We start from the raw sequence: 21720 nt of genomic DNA, 5'->3' as shown, positions 1-21720 counted from the left end.
GCTTGCTGGCAGTGTGGTGACCACCAGAGTGGGTGAGCGATGATGGGTATGGAGACATTGATGGACAAAGGTGAGATTTTACAGAGCATTGTAAGCGCTGGTGAAGAATTTGGGTTTCAATCCAAGAGTGATGGGAAGTGATCTGAGGGCTTTTCAGCAAACGGTGGGGTCATCCCTTTCTGCTTTGTAAAGACCAGCCTGGCAACTGTGTAGGGAATGAACTAGGGGAGAGAGGCAACTGGTGAGTAGGCAGGAGAGGAGGAGGCAGAGAGCGCCCAGGAGGCTCTGGGCATCATCAGTTGAGAATCCACGGTGTGCAAGGGCAGTAGGCAGAATGGACAGGTTTGAGATGTAATTTGGGGTAGAACAGACCAGACTCACTGATGGACCAAGGGTGGGGATGAGGCAAGGAGAGTGAAGAAACATGACCTCTGTTTTTTATTAGAGCTGCTTTTGTTTTCTCAAATCATTGCAACAAAACTCTGCAAGGTAGTTAGCAGCATACCTATTATTTAGAGATTAAGAGACCAAAGTGCCAATAACGTGCTCATGGGTCAATAGGGCCCTGCACAGCATCAGAACAAGTCAGCAATTACTGCAGCTGCCCCGCTCCATCTGTGGCTTCCTTTCCCTGGTGGCACGTTCCAGTTTACTGCTCCGGTCCAGGCAGTGACACCAGGTGAGCGCCTGGAAGGAAGGCTCCTCCCCTTCCAGCAAGTCAGGGCTGTTAGCTGGTGTGAGCCAAGTCACTGTGCCTCATCTTCTGTGTCTGAGAAATGGGTCCAGAGGCATCTTCTGGCCATCAGCCCAAGTGGGATTTTATTGGGACTGGTTTATTCACGTCTCAGGTGTGTCTCGGCTCCCTGAGAAAGGGAGCATTATTCTTCAGGCCCCATGGCACGTCTCAGCAAGGGACGTGGGAGTCCTCCTCTGAGGCAGTTAAACCTTTGTAAAATGAAACCTTTGTAAAATGGTGAAGGCTCTGGAAGCAATTGTGAGAATTTTAAACGTCGACCATTTTCATTGAGAAGAAGGTACCTGTGCATTTCGTTCAGGCAGTGGGGCAATCAATTATTTAAAAACAAAGTTTTTAGAAAAGCTGTCAGGCTTACTCAGCAGGACAGAGGCTGAAGGAGGAGAGAAGCAAGGCAGCAAGAACCAAAATTCTTAAATGTTGTCTGTTCTCACCTCCCAGGTATAATCTGGCAGCTCTCTGCTTTCTTCACACACAGCTCAGGGCACAGCTTCAGAGGTCTAGACGGGTATGGAACATCAAATACAGATCCGTAGTAACCAGTGACAATCAGCCCAGCCATATCATCTCTGAAATATCTGCAGCATCTATATGGCTGAGGGGATGGCACGAAGCTGACTGCTTCTCTTCCTCCCAGTTAGTTGGGCAGCCCTTCAACAAATAACTTTCTGCTTTTGGAATTGAAAATGCATTTGGGAAATGATTATCTGCTTTCTCACCTGTAGGGCAGCCTCTCTCCTTATAACCCCTAGCTACTTTGCATACTCATGGATATATCCTGCAATTTAAATTTTTATATTTTATTCATATGTGGAGTATTTTCCCTGCAACTTTGTAAAGCACTAAATATTATATGAACATTATTCAAAACATGTCCTTTCCATAAAGTCCGTTTATATGCCATCATTATCTGCAGCATTAAATACATTTTATATCATCAGAAATTTTATGATATATTTAAAAATGAATTTCTACTTAGCCGAAACACATTAGGGATTATCCTAACAGACCTTGCTAAAAATGCAGTCATGTTTATTTGTAACTGCCAGAAAATAGCGTGCAAAATTGTTAGTGTCTTTTATTATTCCCTACCACTGGAGCACTTGCTTGTTAATTAGAGAAATTTCAACTGTCATAGTTGGCAATTATAGCTTCTGTATCATTGTCTGTTATGAATAGTCAATGAGAGCTGATTAATATGCATGAGCAGCAGTATATATAGCGTGTGCATTGGACCACAATCCAGCTGCCAGAGTCACTCAGAGGAGGGAGTGGTGTGCGTGTATGTCTCTGTGTATGTGTGTGTGTGTGTGTGTGTGTGTGTGTGTGTGTGTGCACGCGCGTGCATGCATGCATGCTGTGAGGGGAGGAAGGGAAGCGTAGAGGGGGGAGAGAGTTGTTGTCTAGCATCTGAGAGCAGCACCAATGTGAAGCATTGCAATCGCCTGACTCACCTGAGGCTCTCCAAGGATACCTTCAATGCCTGCACTGTAAGGGAGCTGCTTTTCCCGGGTGCTGGCGAGGACGGAAGCCTTCCTTTGACGTTTTTCTAAACATGGGATGCAGTTTGTGCAGCCTGCAGAAGCAAGAGGAGCAGTACAAATTACTCTATGAAGTTTGTCAGGTAACACCCTGCATTTTATTCCGTAGAAGTGCATAGGCACCCACCTGGCCAAGTGTAACTTCTAGGAAAGGTAGTGGGGATTTTTATGTGTGTTTTTGTGCATATTTTGTGTTATGAAAGAGGCAGCCTTTCTGACTTTTTTGTGTATTTTCTCTAAAGTCTGTTGTAAAATTTTCCATCCAGTGGCAGTTTGGTGCCTGCATTTGAAAATATAAATAGATGTTGATGGTCATAAAATGTGTTTCAAGCAGTCTTGTCATAAGGCCCCTTCACAACTGACCTCTCTCCAGACTGTCGAACTCAAAGTGTCAAAGAGTGGTCATGCACGCTTTGAACAAGTTAGAGAAGACGTGGATGATGATTAATGCTTGCAAGGTTTTGTCTGTGTTTACAAATAGTTATAAGGCGCTCCTTTCAGTACAGCCCAAGCCCTCTGCTGACTTGGTTCTTTTAGCAATTCTTGTAGTGGGACATGTGGTTCAAATTGGTACTTCTCACTTGCCATTTCTGTACCTCTGTCTGTGAAATTTTTAAGAACTTCAAAAGCAAGTGACTTGATCTTGGGTGCTGTCATTCACATCAGATGACTTGTATCTTCTAAGTCATTGTGAGCAACATGAAAATTTCAGTTGAGATGAAATGGGATATTTATTATACAACCCAGATAATTTATCTTACATCTTTGTCAAATGTTTTATTTTTAAATATTCAAGTCCTACTCTCAACTAGGAGGTTTTAATACTGCTGTTGGTAACCTACCTTGGCAGGTAAGGATTTTCTCCTAAAATCATTCTTCAAATTTGTCTTGGCAATAATGAAAAAAAACATCATAATCCATCTAAGGTTTTCTTTTTAGATAAGCACTTTAGAAGAAGGTTGTTATAGCAAGTGAGAAGCAAAGGGTGTGTGTTTCTTGATTTATAACAATCAATGGCATATTAGTATATTTTTTAAAGAGCCAGACTTTTTAAAAAAGAATTTGATTCTCCATCAGTTGGGTGTCATTTTTTGCTTAGGCCACCAGGGGGTGATATGCTTAAAGAGACACAGTGAGACGTGGCAAAAGGTGGGTTGGCTGCCTCTCTGGACAAAACCTAAAGATAAAATAACCCTGGGTGAACAAAAAGTGTCTCTCTGTCTGTCTGCCTTCCCCACTGAGACAGGGAAAGGGTCAAAACAAAGCTTTTGAGGCTTGGTACTCTCCTTAGGCAAGGGGTACATATCTTACAGAAAACAAGCATCTTAAATAAGTCTTGGGAATAAATACATTTCTGACCTGTGACTTCACACTCAGGACTTCACTGGACTTAAGTCTTTTTCAAAGCATTTGGGAGACATGTTAAAGATCTTGGGCAAAAGCGCTGTCACCACTGGCGATCTGGCCCCCATCCCTTGTGTGATCATATGGTGAGTTGTAGTCCTCAGTTTGCCAAGTTATCCCACTCAGTGAGCTGGGGAGTTCTCAGTGAGTCCAGCACGCAGGCAGGAAACAAGTGGAACAGCAGACGCCATCATTCGGACAAGGGGGTTGTGTTACAGACTTCTGCTGCTATATTTGAAATAGCTCAACATAGTAAGTCAAAAGGTAGTTTTTAAAATTTGCCTTTTAAAAATGTTTTGCTTTTTACCATCAATGCACAGAAAATATCATTCAGCAGTCACAGTTGTGGAGTATTAATTACACTGGCACCCTCCAGAAAGTAACTCTACTACATCTCTGGCAAATCTAAGTGAACCTGCCTTTTATTCTTCTGTATTATTTGTGCTCAGTCCCCCTAGCCCCACCCCCAAACACACAGACACAACTGCCCCCCAAAAGAGGGAGCCTGGATTCTGTTGTTTGTTTTTTACTAGGTGAATTTATGTGGAAATATTTCTGGCTGAAGCGTTGCTCAGTAAATTGCTGATAAATGACTTCCATCTGGAATATACTTGGTCAGCAATTTAGGAAGCCATGCAGATTTATTTTCAAGAAACTCAAACTACTTTTCAGACCCATTACCCTTGTGCCAACTAAGTAAAATCCCCCCTGCTCCTATTCTTTGGGAGTCCTGAACCGTAGCATAAAGGAATTCACAAAACACTTGCAGGAATTAATAATTGCATTCTCGCTCTTATTATGCAAAGCCTTATTAGAGCAGAGAAATTAAGGTTTCCATAAATTACAGTTCCAGAAGGTCCGGTGCGTCTGGCTTCAGTAAGCCCTCGTAACAGCAGCACAAAGAGGATCAAATATTCCAGGGCTCAGACTTTATCCTTTCCTCATCCAGAGATAATTCAAAGAGATGCTCTTCATTAGGGCCATTGGCAAGCTGCCTACAGTTTCTTTTTGGGGGCTGCTGTGAGCTTAATGATGCAGAACAATGGCTTTGCCTCTTGTTGCACACATACCTCATTGTACCTTTAATCACGTTAGAAAAACAACACCACCACATAAAGTTGCCTGGTCATTAAAGGGCATTGCAAAGAGTGCAGACGCATCAGTGATTGGGGCCATGCATTAAAAGGTGCACCAAGACATTTAGGGACACTCAAACACTTCTACGAGGAGGAAGCCTCCTGCCTACCTGGGGTTGTAAGGTCAGGTCAGGCAAGTATAGCAGTTCTTTATGCTTTTATGTTAACTGTGGTGTCCAGGTGGTGGGGGTTGCAGGGCAGTGGGAAACATCAAGACAGGGCCTCTGCCTACCAGAAATTTGAAATTTAACAGTTGCTTCCTCATTTGGAAAATTTTAGCCTGTCTTGAGTACCTTTGAGTACTCAGAAGCACTATTAAGGTGAAAGGACAGGGAAGTAAGGAAGATGCTTTAAGGTTATCAGGGAGTACAGTCTCCTACTTGGATAAATTAATTGGCACAGGAGATCTCATGTTCTGGGAGTAATGGGATAGGGAGCCTCACAGCTCTTGGGCTGTGGCTGGAATCCAGCTAAGGGTGGTTACCAGGTGTTGGGGCCAGGGAGTGGGAGTTGGGGGTGTAAGGATGGGAAAGTCTGTGGCTCTGTGGGTTTGATGCCAGTGACTCCAGCACAGGCTAAGCACCAGCCTTGTTTGTAGCCGTGTACTGTCAGGTCAAGGGGACAGCCAGTCTGTGGATGCTTTGAGGAGGGTCTTCCAATGGAGGCCAGGAAGTGGGGAACAGAGTGGCACCCCAGCCAGTATCATTTATTCCCTCCACCTCTTCTAACATCGACCACAGACTCTTTGTAAAATGGTGACCTTTGCTAATTCGATGAGGCAACAAGGAAATAATTCTGATTGGGAGTTAAGCTTCAAACTAGAAATTATGAGTAGCACATTGTCCTAAAGTCTGCATGCACATTTTCAAGATAAGGAAAACTTATCTATAGTCACAGGACTATTCATTACCGACAGCCACAGCATTATTTATTGTGCACTTACTATGTGCCGGCGCAATGCTAAGTGTCATCTGTGCATTTTCCCATCAGATCTGCACACAAGCATGAAGAGATAGGTGATACTGTCATCCCTATTTCAAAGAGAAGAAACTGACATAAAAGGAATTATAGTGGGACTGGGAGTCAGATCTGCACTATAATTCCCACGTCTGTGAATTCTTTTCTTATATAAATCATTTTCCAGCAGTGTCAATGAATGAATGATGATGAACTTTATAGGGAACCTGCGGGTCAGTTTCCAAAAATCATGCTTGCCTTTGTGGGGCTAACATAAAGACCTTGCAGTCTCAGACAGGCCCAGGTGCTACGTGATACCTCCTGAGAAAGGTTCCTACGGGGGTGCTGGTCCTTCATACCTGGAAAGGGTGGTGTGCAGAGAAAAATGAGCTCCAGAGTAACACAAAGTTCCCATTGGCTTATCAGGCAACCTGAAGAATGGATGATTTGAGAACGCTCATGTCCTTTTGCCGCTCAGTAATAACAGGAAACATCACATAAGATTCATTTGTGCCTCTTATGCCACTTGAAGTTGTTAGCTTTGAGAAGCAAAAACTTTACCACTAACTGTGACTTGCCAGAAAACTATAGATCTGATACAGGTTTGTGACCCTTTATATATCAATCTCATAGCCAGCTGGATAGAAAAACACAGATTTCCAAAGTAAATACTAATCAGAATCAAGTTTATGGAGAAGTCTGGAAACTTGACTTTACACAATCCTGCTTGCATATTTAATTAGCTAGATGCAGTACTCAGATGAGTTTACTGCTGTAGAGCAAAGCGACTCTGCATCAGCTGGGAGTCAGATGGGTCACGGTTCGATTAAGTATGGACCCAATTAATGACGGTTAATTGGATGAACATAAACTTGACCTCCACACAGCAGTTTTGAACCTGGCAAAATTCTCCTGCAAGCAGGAGTGTGTTTGCTTAAACAGCCTATTAATTCTAAAAGCTTTGCTTTAGAAGCAGCTTTACATTCTGAATTCATTTAGGCGAAGTAGGTATGGAAAAAGAAAGCTCATCTTGGCTGGGCATGGAGGCTCACGCCCTATAATCCCAGCACTTTGGGAGGCTGAGGTGGGAGGATTGCTTGAGCGCAGGAGTTCAGGAATGGCCAGGGCAACTTGATGAGATCCCGTTGCTACAAAAGAAAAAAAGAAAGAAATTTAACTTAGCCAGGCATGATGGGGCATGCCTGTAGTCCCAGCTACTCAGGAGGCTGAGGTGAGAGGATCACTTGAGCTTAGGAGTTGGAGGCTGTAGTGAACTGTGCTGGTGCCACTGCATTCCAGCCTGAGTGACAGTGACAGAGCAAGACCCCTTCTCTGGGGGAAAAAAAAAAACAAGCCCATTTTCTCCTCCTCCCACCTTGACAAACAGGGCCCTTTATTGAATATGGGGCCAGCATATGGCTGAGAAAGTCACTTTTTAATACATGGCCATTATTTGTCACTAACTGTTGGTTTCTTGTCAATTAACAATGGATTATAAACCACTTTTATGTTGATTCTGGAAAGAAACGACCTAGGGTGGGACCAGAGATTACGTAATCTCTCTTCTTTCTGTTTGTCTCCTCTTAAGACACAAAGCTTTAGAGGACCATAAAGGAGTTTTCCTTCCTTTCCCTTAGGACTAGGGCTTGATACCCACCATCCTAGCTTAGGTGTCTTTCTGAAGTGTTCCCAAGATACCCTGCACTTCCTTCCACCTTGTTTCCATATATATGTTAATTTGGCCTCCCATGTTACACTGTAAACTAGGAAGTCTCATCACCATTGTTACTCTCAGCACATGGTTGGTTGAATAAGTTGGATTTTGTAGTGTTTGTTAGGAAGAGTGAGGAGCAAGAAAAGAAGAATACAGATTAGGAATTTAGAAAGAGAACTAGGTGTTGAATGAAATGACCGTGGTTTGGACCAAGGAGGTGAGGATGTAGAACAGAGGGGACACAAGACATTCATTTTTCATTCATTCAGCCAACACGTTCACGCAACCCACCAAGTGCTGAGAACCGAGGTGATCACCCACTTGCTCACTGGCTCCCCAGTGCCCTTGGAATTCAGTGAATTAACTGTGGCTTACAGAGCCCTGTGAGATCCAGCCTTTTCTGACCTCTCCCATAAACCTCCTGCCCTGCTCATCTACCCTGGTCCTGCAGGCCTCCTTTCAAGACCCAGAACCCACCTTATTCCTTCCTTCTCAAGACTTTGCAACTGGCTGTTCCTTTCTGCCTGCAAGTTAGTTCAGCAATTCATCTTTGAGCTCAGCTTAAATATCCTTCTCCCTGGAGGCCTTACCTGACCTAAGAAAATCCCCCCACCCACTCTAACCTCTCTGTGCACTGTTGATTTCACTCCTGCACTTTGTTGACTTGCTTATCACCTATTTTCAACCCCAACCTCCTGGACAAATGTCCCCCATGAAGGTAGGGACTTTGCATCATTCTCTGTGAAACCCCAGGTCCTGGCACATGACTAGTAACTGTTCAGGATGTGTTTACCAGATTAACTTCTGAGTGAGAAATGTGTCAAGTGGATCCCACTTTGGTTCGGGAAGGGTTTTACCCTGACAGATGAATCCATATCCCTGGTCTCTAATGGTTTCCACAGATACAGCTGCATGTTGCCATGAGGCAGGTGATACGGGGTCACAAGGGAGAAGACAGCCCCTCTCTCTATGTTGCTGTCACCCACCTGCCATGGCACGCAGAAGGAAACATATGGAACAGTGAAAAAATCCAGCTTTAATAAATGAGTTCTCTTGTGTTCATTAATAATGCAGGAAGAGGTCATGGTTAAATGTGGGCGGCCGGGGGCTGGTGGGTAATGCACAAAAGAATACCATCAACAGTTCGGGGTGAAGGCACAGCAGAGCCACACTAACCCTCCTGCATTCTCCGACCAGTGTGGGATTAAGCAGGGAACAGCCTTCATTCTCTAAAGCCCACAAAGCCAGTTTCTAGCAGTGCCACCATCATTTATGTGACAGGTGTCATAACGTTGGTATAATATAGTCGAGCTATGCTGCAGAACAGCTGGTGCTGCCCTGAGAGATGTCAGGAATGAATGTGTCCTGCCTAGAGTGACCTGTTTGCCTCCTTGTTCATCAAGGGCGTTTTGAGTTGTGTGTTCATTGGTGAACTTCAGGGAAAGGATCCCTTTTCCATCTACTAATTGCCTGCCTCACGGGATAATTTTTTTTTTCCAAATACATTTGATGATATTCATCAGCTTGTGATAAAGAATATGCCAAAATTGTGTGGAAGTGAAAGAATATTATTGGCACTAATGTTCAGTTGTGTTGCATGCTGGTCTTGATTTGAGTGGCAGTAGGAAGCAAGGACAGCTTTTGACTGTGAAAGAGTCTCTGGAAGTTTCTTTTAAATCATTAGTTCTCAGAGTAGGGTCCTGGCCCAGCAGCAGCAGCATCACCTGGGAACGTGTTTGTTAGAAATGCACTTTCTCAGGCCACGCCCCAGAGCTACTGAATCAGAGACTCTGGGGTGGGGCCCAGCAATTTGTTTCACAAGGGCTCCAGGTGGGTTTCGCGCAAGTTCACGTTTGGGAGCCTCTATTCTATATTAAATCAAAAATGCTGGAAGAGGGAGGACTGCTAGGTGACCTAAGCCTTCTGACAGATTTTCTTGAGTCTTTGTCGGATGAGTAGGCAGCAAAGAAGTCACATCTCAGACACTTAGATGTGGATCAAAAATTTAGCCATCTGTTGGTTAATACCAAAAATAAATTGTTTTGTTTGAGAACTTTTTTCAAGCAAATAGTTCTGTAATATCTAGTTTACAAGTAGAAAATTGAAGGTTATTGAAGTTTTGTCTGTAAAGGAGAGAGAATATATAAAATTTTCAGATACATCTGATATTCATCAGCTTGTGATAAAGAATAAGCTGAAATAGTGCAGAAGTGAAAGAATATTATTGGCACCAGTATTCAGTTTGTGTTGTACACTGGTCTTGATTTGAGTGGCAGCAGGAAATAAGGACAGCGTTTCTGACTGTGGAAGAGTCTCTGGAAGTTGCTGTATATGCATTATAAATATTATGTATACATTATATACATAATGTATACATATGCATGTGTATATATATCTCACCATATTCTTTCTCTGAATCACTCCAGGCTCCAGCATTATGCTATATCCTCCTAAACAAGACACCCCCTACTCCTACAAATAGTCCCTTCCCAGTAGTAAATAAGAAAGTAACCTGATTAATTTCCAGTAATGTGAATGATGATGGGTAGAATTCTCCTGCCAGAAGAGAATGGATTTTTAAGAAGAACCTTATTACCTAAATGAATCCGAATTGGCAGAATTCTTGTGGAAATAAGTTTGAGCAGGGGCCTCTTTCTGATGAGAGCTATGTAGCTATCACCATAATGAGAGGTCATGATTTATAGACACCACATCTGGGGGGCTTTCAGGTTACAGCCTGTCAATTAAACCACATCGATTGGTCAATCTTTAGTGTACATTTCTAGAAGTAGATTTTTTTGTATCTGAGGATGACCATTTTTAAAATTCTTAATAAAGATGGCCCCCAAATGAGTCTGTCTGTGTAATACCCACCAGTGTATAAGTATCTGCCTTACCTCACTCTTCACCCCAGTACTCACTGGGTAAGAAGGGGATTCTCTTTTTTTTTTTTTTTTCTTGTTTGCCTCTTTGGTGTTCAGCTTGTCAAGGTGACAGACTGGTAAAGGATGGAATCCTGTTTTTAACTCGCAGGCTTATATCAGTCTCAAGGTAGAAAAATTCCACTAGGGCAGTGGTTCTCAAACTTGAACTGGCATCAGAATCACCAGGAGGGCTTGGTTAAACACTGTGTGCCTGCTTTACCCCTAGATTTTAGATGCTTCTGGCCTGGGGATCACCCTTTGAAATCTGCTCTAGGAGAATCATTATTATATAAGACTGATGATGGCGGGGCACGGTGGCTCATGCCTGTAATCCCAGCACTTTGGGAGGCAGAGGCGGGTGGATCACAAGGTCAGGAGATCAAGACCATCCTGGATAAATGGTGAAACCCCATCTTTACTAAAAATACAAAAAAAAAAAAAATTAGCCGGGCGTGGTGGCAGGCACCTGTGGTCCCAGCTACTTGGGAGGCTGAGGCAAGAGAATGGCGTGAACCCGGGAGGTGGAGCTTGCAGTCATCTGAGATCGTGCCACTGCACTCCAGCCTGGGCAACAGAGTGAGACTCTGTCTCAAAAAAAAAAAAAAAAAAAAATTAAAAAAAAAAAGACTAATGGAAGAGTGGATGAGTGAAAGGATGGGGGAAGAGAGGGCATTTATGTGCCTCTTCAGTTCTACTTGTGTCAAATTGCTTTCCATCATTATGGTAGAGAAGTTCATGTTGCTTCACATCCCTGCCAACACTTGGTATTGTCTGACTTCATTTTCCAATATAGTGAATATGAAGTGGTATCTCACTGTGGCTTAAATTTGCTTCACCCTGATTATGAAGTTGAGTATATATTTATGTATATTGGCCATTTTTTAGTTTCTCCTTTGTGTGTAAAGTGCCTGCTCCAACTTTTTGCCCATTTCTCTGTTGGATTTTTCCTCTTCTTCCCTGGTTGTAGGATTTTGGAAAAACATAGTGTGGATACTCAACCCCTCAGATGTAAGTGTTGCAGACATCTCCCAGTTTGTATCTTGTCTTTGCATATTCTTTTTTTTGAGACAGAGTCTCACTCTGTCTCCCAGGCTGGAGTGCAGTGGCGTGATCTCGGCTCACTGCAAGCTCTGGCCTCCGGGGTTCATGCCATTCTCCTGCCTCAGCCTCCCAAGTAGCTGGGACTACAGGCACCCACCACAACGCCTGGCTATTTTATATATATATATATATATATATAAAATCCCCGTCTCTACTAAATATATGTATATATATTTAGTAGAGACGGGGGTTTCACCATATTAGCCAGGATGGTCTCGATCTCCTGACCTCGTGATCCACCCGCCTCGGCCTCCCAAAGTGCTGGGATTACAGGTGTGAGCCACCCCACCCAGCCTGCATATTCTTTATGATGTTTTCTAATGAACCAAATCTCTTAATTTCATATAGTCAAATATATCCCTTTTCTTTTGGTTTGTGCTTGTTGAATCTTTGCTAGGAAATGTGTTTTCTCTCAGTCATAAAGATATTTACTAATATTTTCCTCCTAAAGTTTTATATAAATTTTGTCTGTCACAGTTACTTTTTTATATATGATAAGATGTTAGAGTCCAACTTCATTTTGTATAAATACAGATTTTCTGGTATATCTTATAGACAAGCCCATCTCTTCCTCATCATGGGGAAATGCCAGTTTCCCTCTGTGGTTGGTAGGTTTACAGGCATTCATTGTAACATTCTTTGTAATTCCATACATATATCTTAGAAATTTTAAAATTTGACATTTAAGAAAATATTAAGAGGAGACCCAAGAATAAATATCTTGTATTAAAAGCCTCCACTACTCCAAATTCTGAAGGAAAGTAAATCAGAAATAGTAATAAGGGGAAGACGGAGTTGGCTGGCTGTAAACATCTTTACAAAAAGTACAAAAAGTCGCTTTTAAAGCATTCTTCATCTGTAAAAAGATTTTCTCAAACTGTAACAGTTGTTGTAAAAGAAGAAAAGACACATCTGTAAGACTACAGTTAGAACTAATGTTTTTATAAACACATTTCCTAAGTTTACATGTTTCTAGCTAAAGAAGTCTTAAGCAAAAAGTTTATCTTTTTTTGTGAACAAACAACACATGAACCAAATATGGCAAACAAACGCTTACTATTCACAGCACTAAACCAGTGAAAACAGAGGTAATTTGTCAGACATCTGGGAGAATAACAGTTTTCTCCCAGTGCGTTAAGCAGTTTACCATAACACAGACACATTCCTGTTTTGCCACACATGACAATTTTCCCCTCCCTTGCCCAAAGTGTCAGCGGTTGTGGCACATAACATTAGAAGTGATGTGCATTTTAATAAAGTAAAACTCTAAAGAATATGAACAAATTTTCCTTCATCAAGCAGCTGTTTTCTATTTTGGGAGTCTCAAAACAGAGAAATTACTATCCTTCATAACAATATTTCAGTTAGCAGTGGGAGATGAAAAGCAGCAGCTATTTCCCCTGAAAATCACAATGGTATTTTATATTCAAGATTAAGTTTCTTTTATCTAGTTAGGAGATGACTGGCAGGAATAACTTGTAATGCACATACTGTACATTTTATATACTAGTTACTATATGTTGCAGCTAACTGCATCCATTGATGTGTTCCTATTTGGACTAATTCCTTAATAAGAGATACCTCTGTTTCCTTTGCTTGGTATTTTCTCCTTTTTATTTCTCTCTCTGGCAACTTTCTAAATCCAAGATTTGTAGCATTGGACTGAGTATCTGGAAACTTCCCAGTATTTAAAGTTTGAAATGTTTAGCATGTCTGTCTAATCTCTCCCTCCCCAGTTAAATTAACTTTAACTTTTTGTTCCAAGTTGCGCCATGGAGTGGCTCTTCCCCAAAGAGGAAAGGGAGGGAGTCAACCACCACCGAGAAATTGACCAAAAGGGTCCATGCATCCTTTTTCTCAAAGTTGTCTATGAAGTCTCAGAACCAACTCTACTCCATATCCAACCATGGTTAAGAAAGCCAGGGGAGGGAGGGCACAGTTCCAGTGTTGTATTATTTATCCTTGAATTAACAAGTGACAACCCAAATTAATATTTCAGTGATTTTTTTTCCTGTCCTCATAAGAACAAAGATAAATAGCTTTTGACTGTTTCTTACCCTGCACAGGCTTTAAATGCATGAGTTATATACAAAAGTTCATGTATTTCTCACCCAGCCCCTTAAAAGTATAGATACTGTTATTATTTCCATTTCACAGATGAGACAGCTGAGGGTTAAGTAGTTGACAAAGCAGCCTGGAGTCACACAGCTGGTAAGTTGCAGAGACAAGATCATAACACAGGACCGTCTGACTTCAGTGACTTTGGGCAGGCTCCCTCACTCATCCCGTCACTCATTCCATTAACAGACATTAGTGGGCATCTCCCTGTAGTGTTCCTGGAGGAATGTTCCAGTGTAGTACAATGGAAAGGAAAGTCCCTGCCCTCAAGGGGCTTACATTCTAGACAGAGATGGGGTCAGAAGTTAAATACTACACTGTTGAGAATATAATTACAATATGGGGTAAAGGCTTTAAAGGAATGTGGTTCTACTGCAGAAACATCATATAAAGACCCAAACAAGAAACTCTGCCCAGTTTTGTCCTCTGTAAAATGGAGGTACTTGGCCAGGCACGGTGGCTCACGTCTGTAATCCTAGCACTTTGGGAGGCCGAGGCGGGCAGATCACGAGGTCAGGGGATCGAGACCATTCTGGCCAACATGGCGAAACTCCATTTCTATTAAAAATACAAAAAAAGAGCTGGGCATGGTGGCACACACCTGCAGTCCCAGCTACTTGGGAGGCTGAGGCAGGAGAATCGCTTGAACCTGGGAGGCGGAGGTTGCAGTGAGCCGAGATTGTGCCACTGCACTCCAGCCTGGCAACAGAGCAAGACTGTGTCTCAAAACAAACAAAAAAAAAATTGAAGTGGTTTTGTTGCTTTAGCAGTTAAATTGAGGTATCAAGGTGATATCTTGCTCATAGTGGAAGTTCATCCTGTTTTGTTAAAGCAGGAGAAGGATTCCATTATAAGTTACCACAGTCTAGAACCACCTGATTGTCTTAAAGGCAGCATTTACTGAGTGCCTACTATGTTCTCTGGGTCATATACTGTGCTGAGGGAGAGGTTAAAATAGCCACTTGCTCACAGTGTTCATGTCCTACTTCAGAGGACCTCCCTCTCCCTCAGAGCCTCAGTTGTAAAAGGGGAAGGCTTGGGTTCTTTTTATGGCTCTGCCATTGAGTGACCCTGGAACAGTCTCTGGGCCTCTCTGAACCTTAGACTCTTCTTCTGAAGCTCAGGAATATGAGCTGTTTATTCTAGGGTGTTAGGAGTGTCCAGGTGAGCTTTAATGTGTGTGTGAGTGTATCTGGAACCTCTATGGCACGGTGTAGGCTCTGTATGTGGGCGTATAGTCAGCACTTCATATCTATGGGTTCTTCATCTGCGGATTCAACCAACTGAGGATCAAAAATATTTGGAAAAAATAATTCCACAAAGTTCCAAACAGCAAAACTTGAATTTACCACATGCCAGTACTATGTTGAATTCCCATGATGTAGGCATTGTATTAGGTATTATAAATAATGTAGAGATGATGTAAAATATACGGGAGGATGTAGTTGGTATGCCAAGCCTACAATAGGAATTAGGACAAGTATCTGGCCATGTGATGTAAACTATATGGGAGGATGCAAATACTCTGTGTGCCATTTTATATCAGGAACTTGAGAATTCATAGATTTGGGAGGATACTGGAGCCAATATCTCATGGATATGGGGAGATGACGCTATTGTCTAATTAGCCAATCTAGGGTTGAAGGAAAAAGCCAGCATTTCTAGAGAAGGTGGGGGCAGCCAGGCTTCCAAAATTGGGTCAAAGAGGGTCATCGTTATGGGTTGAAAGTCTCTTGGGGGACAGTTAAAATGATGGGAATAGATCCAGAAAGGTCAACTTATGTGGACGTCTTCGGGATTATTGGCACTGCGTCATTTTCTTTAAAGGAACAGCAGAGAATAAGGCTTTCAGCAGAAGTATGTAAGGCCAAAGCTTCTTAAAAACAATATGCAGCGGTGGAAATATGCAGTACTTTTAGAGAAAATTCTTAGATTCAGTAGTTGTTCAGCAGGATATTTATTGGACACCTCCAGTGTGCCAAGTAGGGGCATCCACTGGCGGGACTGCAGTGGTCCAACTAACAAGGTCGTGGTCTTAGATGGAGGAAAACATCCACCAAGTTTTATCACACAGATGAAAATGCACCAACAGCCAGCACTTGGGGTGGCCAGTGCCAAGTGCAAGGGGAACAAAACAGAGGATGGGACCCAGTTATGATGGCCAGGCTGGGCTTCCTGAGTCATCTGAATATGGAGCAGTGTCAGCCAGGCAGAGGCTCCAAGACAGAGGAGTCATGGATTTCTAGGAAAAGCATTTCACTGGTAATACTTTAATGTGCATCTGTCTCCTACACTGTCTCGTATCCAGAGAGGGCCGTGTTTCTAAGGGGCTGTCCCGAGTTTGACACATATTCCTGGAGCTAAAGCAAGTGAAAACACTTAGGAAAGTATGAAAGCTCTGTGTGGATGGTGGTGTATGACTCTGCAATGTATATTTTAAAGAAGAAATGTTTTGGAAAGTCATTAAAAATATTAACCACATCCCCCTCCAAACTAAAAAGCTGATGAAGGAAACATACTGTCCAATTACACATTTAAAAACATATGTGTTTATATCAGTGAAAGATAGCCTATGTTAGACCCAGATATAGTTGATATGCCAAGCCTACGATAGCAATTAGGACAAGTATATGGCCAGAAATGTCCTCTGGACATACTCAGCGGATGGTACCGCTGCAAAACACGTTTTTCAGTGAGCTCATCTGTAAGGCACGATGAAATGAGGTCAAAGAAAAGCTTAGAGAGCTTCATACTCACGGTTTTAAGCTCAACTGAGAAAAGATTTAAAGGAAAAAACCCCTGACCCAAACAAAAGCAGGGGGAAACTTAGTGTTGCCTAAAGCAACTAAAGAAAAACACCACGTTCTCCCTGTGGCTGCTCTCTGCCATTCCGTGTGCGGGGGATCCATATTTTTGCCTCCAGCAAGCTCATTTCTGTTTCTCAGACCCACACACCATTTTGCTGAGACGAAGCTGCAAGTGCATTTCCACCCAGCTGGGCACACTTGCTAACTACACTGATGCATCAGAACTATAAATGTCACCCCCATCATCTCGTTCTACCCTCTGATTACTCTTTAAAAATTTGTTAACATCCTTTTTCCAGCCTTATGTTTGACATAATCAAAGTCATGTACATGAACTCCCCTCTGTCTCTCTCTGAAAAACCCCTACGTTTCCTCAAGTTCTAATTGCATTATCAAGTGTTTTGTTTGGTTCATTAATTCCTTCCCAGATGATTTGCTCCTGGTAGGTTTCTAGCAAATTCTACCCATGTCTAATAAATCATCTTACAAAATGCTGCAGGTTTTTCTCCATCATAGGAATCGAGTCCACACGCTAATTGCTGTGCCCCTGCGAAGTTGTTTTATTCTGCTTCCTCTCACTAAAAGCCACCCCTTTAGCTTCATTGTTAAAAGTCTAACAATTCGACAACAGAGAAAAGATTTCAGAACTGTGCTCTGGCCAGGCCAAGCCCCCAGAGTCATTTCAAGCTTGCTGAGCTGGAATATACCCAGGGTTATTCTGTCATCTAAACAAACTTTCTCCAGGTGAACGCAGGCAAGGCGCCCATCTCTTCTGTGTCCCCCGTTGGACCTGGGAGTTGTCCTGAGGCAACACTACCATGTAACTAACCTGAGAACAAGAAAATGAAGTCAGGAAGTTTTAACTACATAGCCATAGGGTGGGGAAGGATGTGGGGCCCAATTCCTGCTTCCAGGATGTGATAGATTGTTGGGGCTGGAGATTGTGGAGTTGTAGCTACAAAGGCTGTAAAGCATTCACAGAAGACCAGATGGGGAGTGATCTGAAATAATTCAGAAGGGTGTAAGTACCAGTCTAGTGAGGTTCCTCTTATATTAAAAATCATCATCTAATTTCCCAGTTTTTACAGATAGGGAAATTGAGGTCCAGAAATGATCAGTGGTTTCTTTAGATGCAAGTATACTATTTTGTTTACTTTATCATTTGATTCCCAGCATGTATCAATGGACTCACCTACACATGAATCTTGTAGTGTTTTTAGCCCAGTTCGTACTTCCCACAAACATGTTTAATTTTATTTCTGTTCAGTTTTCCAAAGGTATCATGGGCCTCCTATGTATAAGTCAGGTGTTCTGTGCGGCTAAGATATGGTATTAACCCACCATTCTTATTTTTTAAAATGTAATCACAAAAAGCAAGGATCGACTATTATAATATGGTCATATTTTAAAGCCCTTCTGTGCCTGTGAAGTCGAGAGGGTGAGTCATTTTATTTCCCATTTTACAGGTGATAAATATCTTAGGATGTCATTATTCTTCTTTTTGTGCCATTTGTAAATCACATTTATAAATCTTTGAGAAAGAAGTGCACACAAGTTTACTTTTGATTCATGTAAGTTCTAAATCTTCCCAATTTCTGTGTCTTCCACCGTAGATGCCTCCACTATTAGTTATTCCTGCTCATTTTCATTGGTTCTTCTTGCAAAGCCATTATTTCCAGAAATCTGCCTCAATTTCTCACAGTGATTGCACATTTCAATGGAGATCTCACACTGATTGCACATTTCAATGGAGATAGCTTGGAGACGGTTTATACATTCTACTGATAAAAGTTGTCTCTGGTTGCATGGAAGGGTCTCAGCAAACTGTGAATATTTTGGCAATTCAGTAGATAGAGCCAGATTCATTATTGCACATTAAGCACTCTTCAATGGAATATTCCTACATATTACACATGAAGTTTGAGCTGATAGGGAGGGTTTCTTTTTCTCTTATAACTTTAGTCAACACAGCAGAAGAGAGGCAAATCTTCTCTAACCTAAATTTCACCAAGTTGAGCAATAATTTGCAATTAAAATACAGAATTTTGACAAAGTTTAGGACAAACATAAAGTTAGTTTTTGTCCTTTAATTCTGTATGTGAGCTAGATAAGCAGTGAAATGGTATTTCCCCGCACGTGCACACACAGCATTGTTCTCCAGAATAGTTCCATTGTCATAACTCAGTAGAATAAAATATGGACCACTGCTCCTCACTCTAAGAAAGCCTGAGCAGCAAGGGCTGCCCTGCTAACTGCAGGCTTCTATTCAGTTTTCCTTATGGGGAGAAGCAAGAGGGAGAAGATTATCAAAATTTTCTTAATGAAAATGAAGAAAATCACCCATCATAATGCCACTTTGAACTGTTGATATTCCTTAACTTACGATGGAGTTATATCTTAAAAGTCAAAACTAAAAATCATCTGGGTGTGGTTGCTCATGCCTGTAATCCCAGCACTTTGGGAGGCCACGGCAAGTGGATCACTTGAGGTCAGGAGTTCAAGACCAGTCTGGCCAACATGGTGAAACCCCATCTCTACTAAAAATACAAAAAAAAAAATTAGCTGGGCCTGATGGCGCATGCCTGTAATCCCAGCTACTCAGGAGGCTGAGGCGTAAGAATCGCTTAGGTTGTAGTGAGCCAAGATTGTACCACTGCACTCCAGCCTGGGTGATGGAGTGAGACTCTGTCTCAAAAAAAAAAAAAAAAATCTAGGGAGGTTAAAAATGGATATGGTTTGGATTTTTTAATATGGTTTTAAAAACAACGTGGGATGGTTCATGCGGAGAACAGAGTTTTAAGAGCAAGTGGGTAGAGCTTCCCCCACTGAGGCTAGGGAATATGATTCACATTTTGCAGAGAGTTTCAGAGATACAAGATTCAGTGGCTTTTCTAGCCAGTCACAGAATAAACCATTCTTCCTTCTGCATCCAACCTCCTTGTGGGGGGAGATAAATGATTCCATAGTCTTAGGAAGCAAAGTTTCTTGAAATAAATAATACCCCAGGTTGGGGTAAGAATAGTAGGCAGTGTCCTCAACATCCACATGTACTTGTGAGGGAAGCCCCCAGGAAGGAACAGTGACTTGGGATCCAGAGCCCATTACAGAAAGACTATGTCGGTATGGAGTGATCTAGTAGCAGAACAATGAAAATTCTCAAGAAGCCCAGGATCTATCTAAATCCTAATTTATTTCAAGCCTTTGAAATTTAGTATTTGCATTTGCTTTGTCATGAGACCTCACACCTCAAGTATTTTAGCTTAACAAAGAATGACGTATTTGGAGGTAAGAGGCCAAGTTCAGGCTCCCAAACTACTATTTAGTAGCTAATAACCCTTAGGCAAATCACTTACTTTCTGGAGGGCTTACAGTGGGAGGGCTCCCCTTCCTGTCCCATGTCATCCTAATTTTTTCTGATCTCTTCTTCACACAGCAGCCAACTCCCATGATCATGTCTCTAAGGTACAAACCAAAGGAAAAACAAACAAACCAAAAAACCCTTAACCTTGTGGATTCTCCACCCTCCTCTTAAATCATCTCAAAATCAAAGTCTTTTTTTGTGTGTGTGTGTGATGAAAGTACCTAAAATCTACTCTCTTGGCATATTTCCAGTATGTAACACACTATTAGCCATAGTTAATACTAAAAAAAATTTAAAAAGGTAACTGTAACATGATGGATATGTTAATTTGCTTGACTGCAGTAATCACTTCATTACACATATGTACAGGTGTTCCTTAACTTACGGTGGAGTTACATCTTAAATGTATTTTTGACTTAAAATGGGTTTAATATTTCTAACCTACTGAACATCGTAGCTTATCCTAGCCTCCCTTAAATATGGTCAGAACACTTACATTAGCTACAGTTGTGCAGAATCATTAAACGCAATAATAAAGTTTTCAATATCTGATGTAATTTATTTAATACTCTACTGAATGTGAAAAATAGAAGGGTTATGTGGATACTGAAAGTGCAGTTTCTATTAAATATGTATCTCTTTCACTGTAAAGGTGAAAGATCATAAGTCAAAACATCATAAATTTGGGATCATCTGTATAACAAAATATGCTGTACACCTTAAATATAAACAATAAAAAATAAAAATTTTTTTTTTTTTTTTGAGACGGAGTCTTGCTCTGTCGCCCAGGCTGGAGTGCAGTGGCGTGATCTCTGCTCACTGCAAGCTCCACCTCCCGGGTTCAGGCCATTCTCCTGCCTCAGCCTCCCGAATAGCTGGGACTACAGGCGCCTGCAACCACGCCCGGCTAATTTTTTGTATTTTTAGTAGAGACGGGGTTTCACCATGTTAGCCAGGATGGTCTCGATCTCCTGACCTCGTGATCCACCCGCCTCGGCCTCCCACAGTGCTGGGATTACAGGCGTGAGCCACTGCGCCCGGCCCCCTAAAAATTGTTTTTAAAAACAAAGTCCAACCTGAAGCCTCCAAGGGTCAGCATAGCCTGCCCTTGCCCATGCTTCCAGGCTTAATGCATGATAGTCTGCACCCCACTCACGTGCACCAGCAGCCCGTCAGTTGTACCAGGTTTTCTCCTACCACAGGACCTTTGCACATACCTTTCCCTCTCTGGCGTACTCTCTCCTCTCTTCCTCCCCACTTAAATCCTGCCCTTTCTTTGGATTGGTGCTCTACACCTCTTCCTCAGGGGACCTCCCTCTCCCTGCCAGGTTTTCTTTCCTTCTCTCAGTAGTGGGATTCCTAGCGTCCTTCTCCTTCACCAGACTGTCAGCTTCCTAGGGGCAGCTCCATTTCTAGTTTTGCTCACCACTATATTGGCAGCCCCAGGCAGTGTGCTGAGCATGGAGTCATTCGCAATCATTATTTGACCAATAAACAAATGAATGAGCCATTGAAGGTACAGTGCCAAGCATAGTGCATGGTACGTAGAAAATAACTCGGAAGTGTTAAGCACTGCTAGAGATTCAAAGAAGCAAAAGATGATTCCTGCAATAAAGTGGCTTTAGTCTTTGAAGAATATCTCAAATGCATGCCATACTCTTTAGTTTATTGCTGATGTGGAATTGTTTTTAAATGCTGTCTAGGAAATTGGAGGCATTTGAGAAGATCTGTCATAATTTATTTAGAATGTTGATTGTGGACAAGCCAACTAATGATTACTGTTATAGGAAAACAAAAGAAAAAATAGCCCATTCTATCAACATTCACTGGTAGTTTTATATTCATACTGGCACCAGGCTGTTTTCAACTGAATTGTTTTGTTTTGAGCCACTAAAACCATGGT

At 42.0% G+C, this 21720-nt stretch overlaps 1 protein-coding gene across 3 annotated transcripts in view; it reads left to right on the top strand.

Annotated features, from left to right (window-relative positions):
* Window positions 1-21720, top strand: part of PDZRN3 (PDZ domain containing ring finger 3) — a 242894-nt gene that overhangs the window by 189316 nt on the left and 31858 nt on the right. The window contains exon 1 of one of the 3 annotated variants that reach the window (XM_032754995.2): window positions 2280-2378. The exons of the other annotated variants lie outside the window; for them this stretch is intronic. Within the exon in view, the coding sequence (XP_032610886.1) occupies window positions 2310-2378 (69 nt within the window). The 5' untranslated portion in view covers window positions 2280-2309. Of the gene's footprint in view, window positions 1-2279; window positions 2379-21720 lie in introns of those variants that run through there. 3 annotated transcript variants of the gene reach the window in all.

This window comes from Hylobates moloch, unplaced genomic scaffold, assembly GCF_009828535.3.
Source record: "Hylobates moloch isolate HMO894 unplaced genomic scaffold, HMol_V3 SCAFFOLD_4, whole genome shotgun sequence".
NCBI classification, from domain to species: domain Eukaryota; kingdom Metazoa; phylum Chordata; class Mammalia; order Primates; family Hylobatidae; genus Hylobates; species Hylobates moloch.
This window is presented reverse-complemented; position numbering and strand designations above follow the sequence as displayed.